This window comes from Magnolia sinica, chromosome 4 (genome assembly GCF_029962835.1).
Source record: "Magnolia sinica isolate HGM2019 chromosome 4, MsV1, whole genome shotgun sequence".
Classification (NCBI taxonomy): domain Eukaryota; kingdom Viridiplantae; phylum Streptophyta; class Magnoliopsida; order Magnoliales; family Magnoliaceae; genus Magnolia; species Magnolia sinica.
In genome coordinates this window covers 104,164,407-104,171,607 of record NC_080576.1, presented here as the reverse complement: position 1 = coordinate 104,171,607, position 7,201 = coordinate 104,164,407, and the positions used below count along the sequence as shown (strand labels likewise).

Below are 7,201 nucleotides of genomic sequence, written 5' to 3'. Positions count from 1 at the left end.
AAATTGGTGGGTGTGTTTGGAATAGCTTAAATGCCAAAGGACTTCTGAGCCCAGGTATAAGAAGTTTGAAAACCAACCTAGAAAATTGGATCCAGCCACCATATATATAAAAAAATTCTTAACGAAAAATGGGATCACTACAACATATATAGAGGTGTACACGAGTCGAGTTAGCTTGTTAGCTCGCTCGGAAAAGCTCAACTCGACTCAGATGGAAACTGTATTCAAGCCAGTTTTAATGAGCTCGAAACATTTCGAGTCGAGTCCGAGCTGGACCTAGCTTGACTCGACTTGACTTGGTATTGAGCTCAACTCGACTTGATTAGGCTCGGATCGATTTTTGAGTCGAGTATATATAAGTTTTTTTAATTTTTTTTTTTTTTTTTTAAAAAAAACTTACCTGTTAGCCCAACCCTAACCTCAGCTCCTAACCCGTTTGCCCAAATCCTCTCGGTTGTTTGTCCAAATCCAAATCAATTGTTTGATGAAATGACCCAACCAAGTATCGGCTGGTGGCAAGGAAGGTATGTATGTGAAACAAATACCCTTTTTTCTTGATTTTCATGTTGCCTACGAGGTGTTTGATGAAATACCTGTAAAAACCGCTGCCGTTGTTTTCCAAACAGCGAGAATTTGAGATGCAGTCCATGTGTTTGTGAAAATGCCGCAGAGGCAAACTCGGGTCGATCTTCATTCGAACTCGGCTCGAACTGGCCCGAGCTACTGACCGAACCGAGCCGAGCTGGCCAGTCAGACTCGAGGACCGAGTTCAAGCTGGGGTTGGCAAGTGGCTGAACCAAGTCAACCTGTGCTCATAGCTCGACTCAGATCGACTCGTGTATACCTCTAAACATATAGTCGATGAAATGTTTACAGCCATTGAAGTTTTCAAAATAAAATATTTCAATGCAAAATAAATGAGTTCACACTGTATTTTTTTAAGATATTAAACACCATAAATATTTTCAACCAAATATGAAGGTATAAAAAGGAACAACATAATATTTTATGACTAACATCTCCTACCATCCATTAATGTTATCAGGAAATCCCAACGTAGAAAATGTGCATGAGATTCCCACACAACACCAATTTACAGTAGGAGATGCTTGGTGATAATGTTGCAATATATCTACACCACAAGCACTTTCTCCGACTTTGCTCCAAAGATGTCATTGAGTGCTGTCTTCGACTCCAAGGAAGCCTTTAAGAGAGCCAAAGCCTAACAAATAAAATCACAAATCAATCGTACATTAAATATATATATATATATATATATATATATATATATATATATATATATATATATATATATAAAATAAGATAAAATTAAACAAAAATATTAAATCCCATATTATATGATCGATGTTGTAGGTTATTAGTGAGTGCAAGTGGGACTTAGTTTAGTTTGATGATGCTAACCATCCTATCTATGGCTCTAAAAATGTACAGTTATAACAAAATAGCCCACACTAAAAGGTTTAGTAGGATTATCCAATTGTATGAAATTTTCACATTTGCAATGTACGGATTGGGGGTGGGACATGCCATGTGTCTCTTAAAATACAGGGACATTGTTGGACATTAGCTTTTCCCAATGTCCTAAAAAATTTCAAGAGGCACATGGGACATTCAGACTCAAATTTGGACCATCCATTCTTTCATACCATTGGTTAATATCAATGACTAGACTTTTTTGAGCACGATCAATATGGACCATTCACTTTTCAAGTATAAATAATATGGTTAAGATTATGAATTTTTCCATATAATCACTTACCTTTTAGCCTATGGAAAACTATATATTTTTAACTATTTCCATAAAACTGCCTAAAGTTTTCACCGTTGGATAAAAAAATTGCCCACTACCATACTATTCAGTAGCGTATTTTTGTATTGACTAAACTGCCTTCCATCAAACCACAATTATAATCCACTTACCCTACTTAAAGAATATTAATTATCTTAGTAAAAATTTTGCTATTCTTATCCTCTCCTTCTCCCTCCTCCCCTCTCTCCCTCTATAGGCCTCTCGTTATCTCCTCCTCTCTCTCTCTACTTCTATCACTCTCCCCATGGGTTGACGATAGGTGGAGAAGTTAAGTTCGTCTCGTCAATGTGCAGAGAGTTCGGATGGGCCCCATAGTGGATAGCGCGAGCTCTAAAAAACCAGTAGTGGTGGCCAACCTATGGTTCCCCATTTCTAATCAAGGATAAGCCCTATCATTGATTAGACCAATGATGAGATTTTAGATGGGGCATGTGGTTGTTTTGCCAAACCCTCATGGCCCACCTAAGCTGCATGTGCATATAGCTGTTTTACGTGATCAACGAGTTTAATGCAAGATACAAACCATTGTGGCCCAATCAAGCTCTGCATGTGGCTGTTTCACCTGATCAACGGGTTTGATGCGAGTCCAACCAATAAGAGTCCAGTAAAGACATGGAAACCATCCATTGGCTTTGATTTTAAGGCGATTGTGTGTCTAAAGTGGAACCCATAGTGTTTGGTTTGAGATACATGTATCGCACATGCACTGCAACTATCATCAGGGGCCTGATTCCCACTATTGAATGGCACACGCGTGACCAATCTAAGCATTTCATTTGCACTGACCCACACATGCCCCTCGATTTTGGACTGTTGGCCATCTTTTACTGACCACTCTTTTTCTCAGACAAGTGTGATATTATGATGTAGAATGTGTAATAGATACATTCCTAGCATGGTTGGAGCAAAAGAAGGCGGACCCTAAATTGATCATAACTTTTGATCAAGGTATCGTTGTGGTGCACCAGATGGAGTATCATAAACCGAAGTAGCACGAACTCGAGGACGAGTTTTTTTGAAGTGGAGGGGACTGATATAAAGCGGGTCACGGATACTTTCATGTCCAAGATAGACCAAAGAAAGCCCAGTCAGAGGCAGAAGTCATCAAGACCGTCAAAACCTTAAAACAGACATATCTCACAAACCGGAATGAGTTACTCAACGTACCATATATAATTTTGAGCAGAAGTCACTCATTCCAGTTTGCGAGATATGTCTATTTTAAGGTTCCAATGGTCTTGATTACTTCTACCTCTGGTCGGGCCTTCTCTGGTCCATCTTGGACATGAAAGCGTCTACAACCCGCTCTACATCATATTACTTATCAAAAGACGTGTATCCAACAGCGTGAACCTATATAGATGACAGTGGCACTTAGAATATCAACGGTATGAATGAGTGGCATAAGAATTCTATAAGGTGAGCCTTATTGATCAAGGGTTTGGATTGTCCTAAGGGTTGGATGATGTGGTTGAGTGTACCAGTGGACCTCACTCAGTTGTGATACATGCAAAATCGTGTAAGGAGTGGTGTGTCACATCTGTGATACACATACAACGTTTTAGTTGAACTAGAATTACCAAATTGTGTGTGGGGTGTATGTGCGTGTGTAAAAAATAATAATAATAAAGAACTACCAAATTGTGTTGAGCCTTAGGGAGGAGTTTTGATGGTTTCATACGCCAATGTTAATAAAATTGACAACAATTCGCATTCTTTAATTTGTGTATATCTTCATTCCTTTAAGAAGTGCTTTGAACTTAAAATGTTAGTGAAAGAATATTAAATATTTAAGTTCACCAACTTGTAACAAAATGAACTCATTAGGAAAGGCTTAATCTTACCCTTTCACAAATTGTCTCAGAGGAAGTGCAAATATTAGTAATTGAGAGGACCTGGATCTTTAATCTATCTCCAATCTTGTTTAGCTTAATGTAGGAGACACCAGTGGTTCAATCAAACTTTGAGTCAAGTAGAGTCTGCCACTTCTCATTTTTTACCCACATACAAAAGTTCAATATATACCCTTGATCACACGAGTAGTTCAATTTGATTGAATTGGCGCAACAGTACATACTATTCATTACCACTATTTCTCATGGTGTGGCTTACCTAAGATTTGAATTTGGTTAAGTTTTACACTGGCATCTTTCCATGAACTCATGAAAAAGTTGGACATAATGGCTCTGGTCATCCTAAACAATTTTTTATTTATTTTTTGGAAATAGCTTAAACGCTCTATTTAATCCATGGACCAAAAAACAAGCGGCCATATAGAAAAATCTCTTAAGATTATTGGACGAAGATGAAAAAAAAAAAAAACTAACATAGAAACCATATAGTGGATGGCCTATATCATCGAAACTCTTACGAGTCTGCAACAGAGGCATAAGGACCCACTTCTTGTAGGAGCGGATTGGCTGGTGTACCACACGCCAGCAACCTGGCTGCTGTGAGTACGAGCGCCAGTTGTGCAAATGGTTGAAAGGAGATCTAAGTTACATGCGCCCCACGATCATGTATCTATTATATCCACACCGTTCATCCATTTGGTGAGATCATTCCAGATCATGAGCCCCACCACACCACAAATAGTAGTGGGATAATGATTCTCACCGTTAAAACATTCGTAGGGCCCACTATAACGTTTATTTCCAATCTAATCTGTTTAGGAGGTCACAGAGACATATCAAAAACTTCTATGACTCTGAGAAGAGTTTCAATGGTATATATATATAACACATACTTCATGATGGGACCCACGGAACTTAGTTACGTCAACACACCGTCCAGGTCGCTGGTGTGTGGTACACCAGCCAATCTGCTTTCCTTCCATCCGGGTAGGGCTATGTGGGGCCCAACTTGATGTAAGTGTTTTATCCATGCCGATCATTTTAAGGTATAATCCTAAAAATGAGGCAGGTCCATGGATCGATTAGACTACACCAAAGGAAGCTGCACTGATAACGACACCCACTGTTGAAACCTTTGTAATGGCCAAATTATTTTTTACCATCAAGAAGTTTTTAACGGTGGACGCTCAATACCCACTTTGTGATCCACTTAAGACTTTGACCTGCCTCACTTTTTGGTTACTATATTAAAATGATATGATAAAAGCGTTGAACGGCGTGGATAAAACACTTACATCACGGTAGGCCCCAAAGAGCTAATCCGTCCGGCGGCAGTAGGACGCAATCCGCGTCCAAACTAATACAGAGAGTAACAGATGGATGCCGTACCTCATCGAACCCCACTTCCACAACCTTCTCCTCGAGCGCACTTACATCCTCAACTTGTAACTTGGTTAGTGAAGCAATGCCTGATATGGTAGACATGGGCTTCACAGCCAAATCATCCATCACCGTATAAGTCACCGCACCCTTAACGCAACCACCTCCACCGTCCGATCCCGACGCTACCACTTTAGGCCTAACATAGACAACCTCAGCGGTCATTTTATTGATGCAAGATGGACACCCCACGCCCTCTACATCTGTGACGAAGCGGTGAGAGTAGTTATAGCCGCATGTGTAGTACTTAGATGTGGGGAGAGGATCCGGACCGCTAATCGGATTGTACATCTTGGGGTCGAGGAGGGTCTTTTTGTCAAATTTAGGTTGCATGTATTCATCGTCGAGATTTTCGAGGCCGTCGTAGAGACTTCCAGTGCATCCCACCGTGTATTCCTTTGTGAGGAGCTTTGCAACGGACCCAATTGGATTTGCTAAGAGGCTGAAGAGAAAATCTACGAAATCTTTCTTAGCCTCTCCAAATAACACCTCGCCTGTGTTCTTGTTTATCAGAAGCTTTAAGCGTGGCGTGGGTGCCATGATTTGGGTGGGTCACTGGGCTTGTGGTCTTGTGTTGGTGTTTATTTATGGGGTTGTTGGAAAAATCTAGACCGTCCAAAATGCTGGGGCCCACTGCAGGATGAATAATAGGATCGATATATTTATGAATTCGGATGCTTTGCTTGCCGCAAGCAGGCAAATCCGGGAACGGATTAGCTACTCTCCCTGCTACCTGCCAATGGCTGGTGGTCGGTGCTCTGTGGGATCTACCATGATGTATGTATTTCATCCATGCCCTCCATCTATTTTTTCAGATCACTTTATATGATGAAACAAAAAATGAGGTATATCCCAATATCAAGTGGACCACATTACAGGAAACAGTGTTGAATGAGCGTCGACCATTAAAAACCTTTCGAGGCCATGAAAGTTTTGGATCAAGCTGATATGTGTTTTTTCCCTTCATCTAGGCTAATGTGACCTTATCAACAGGTTGTATTACAAATAAACAGTGCAAAATGTTAAGGTATGGTCCACCTAATGATCAGATCTACTTCATTTTTAGGATAATGCCCTAAAATTATCTCAAAAAACAGATGTACAATATAGGCACAGAGTACATACATCAAGGTGGGCTCCATGGTAAGGGCCAAACTGTCTTAGGCCTGTCCGGGGTCTCATGTAACCGGCTCCCAAGGTTTCAGCCCTCAACAGCTTTGAAGCCAACAAGCAACTAATCAAAATCCCTTCTAGTTGAGTTGACTTGGCAGAGTTTCCACTTAAGGCAGCTAGTTTTAGAAGCACAGCCAGCATGATAAATGAATTAGGGACAATGTTGGATTCAAGCAGAGTTGCATTGGTAGTTTCTCAAACCATCCATACATGCATAGATAGAATGGCGCATTCTAAATTCTACATTCGCCACCACTGCTATAAAGCTCTCCTCACTATTCTAAGGTGATTGATGAACCAAGAACACAATAACTAGTGCAAATCAACCTAACCTAGATAGCATATCTTTACTATTTCTTGTGGTATGGCTCATTATAGCTCTGAATTTACCCGAACATAAGAAGATATCATGGTGGGACCAAAAAAGCATTTGGTCACCCAGGTTCCAGTAACCTGGCGTATCTAGGCTGACAGCTTTGCTTGCATACCGGGTGTCATTGACAGTACAGTCCCGTTTACTGGGGAATCTAGGCTGGCAGCTTTGCTTGCATACAGGGTCTCATTGACAGGATACTAATGCTTTTTTATTAGTAGCTCGTAGATAAAGCGCTGGTAAAAGAAAAATACCAAACTTTCATGCTCAATAAGAATGGGATGCGGATTGCATTTCATGCCACGTCTCTACTGGACGGTACTCGTGGGGCCAATATATGTTTTATACTCAGCTGTTATTATTTTGAGTGCAGATTGTCGTGCTCGGTCCATGGAAGTTCTACATACAACACTTTTTTTAAAAAAAAATCTCTCTATACTTGGAATGTGTTGCACGGGAGCAGATTAGGTTAGATTGGGCCTCACTCAAGACTGTTAAGGCCCTTACCAAATGATAAAGCAAATCCTTTTC

At 40.4% G+C, this 7,201-nt stretch overlaps 1 protein-coding gene across 1 annotated transcript; it reads right to left on the bottom strand.

Annotated features, from left to right (window-relative positions):
* Positions 1–1,057: 1,057 nt before the first annotated feature.
* LOC131243600 (uncharacterized) lies at positions 1,058–5,368 on the bottom strand. Its single transcript, XM_058243079.1, has 2 exons — positions 5,074–5,368; positions 1,058–1,222 (listed from the first exon to the last, which is right to left on the bottom strand). The coding sequence occupies exons 1-2, from the start codon at positions 5,287–5,289 to the stop codon at positions 1,133–1,135; spliced, it is 306 nt and encodes a 101-aa protein (XP_058099062.1). The 5' UTR covers positions 5,290–5,368; the 3' UTR covers positions 1,058–1,132.
* Positions 5,369–7,201: the final 1,833 nt, after the last annotated feature.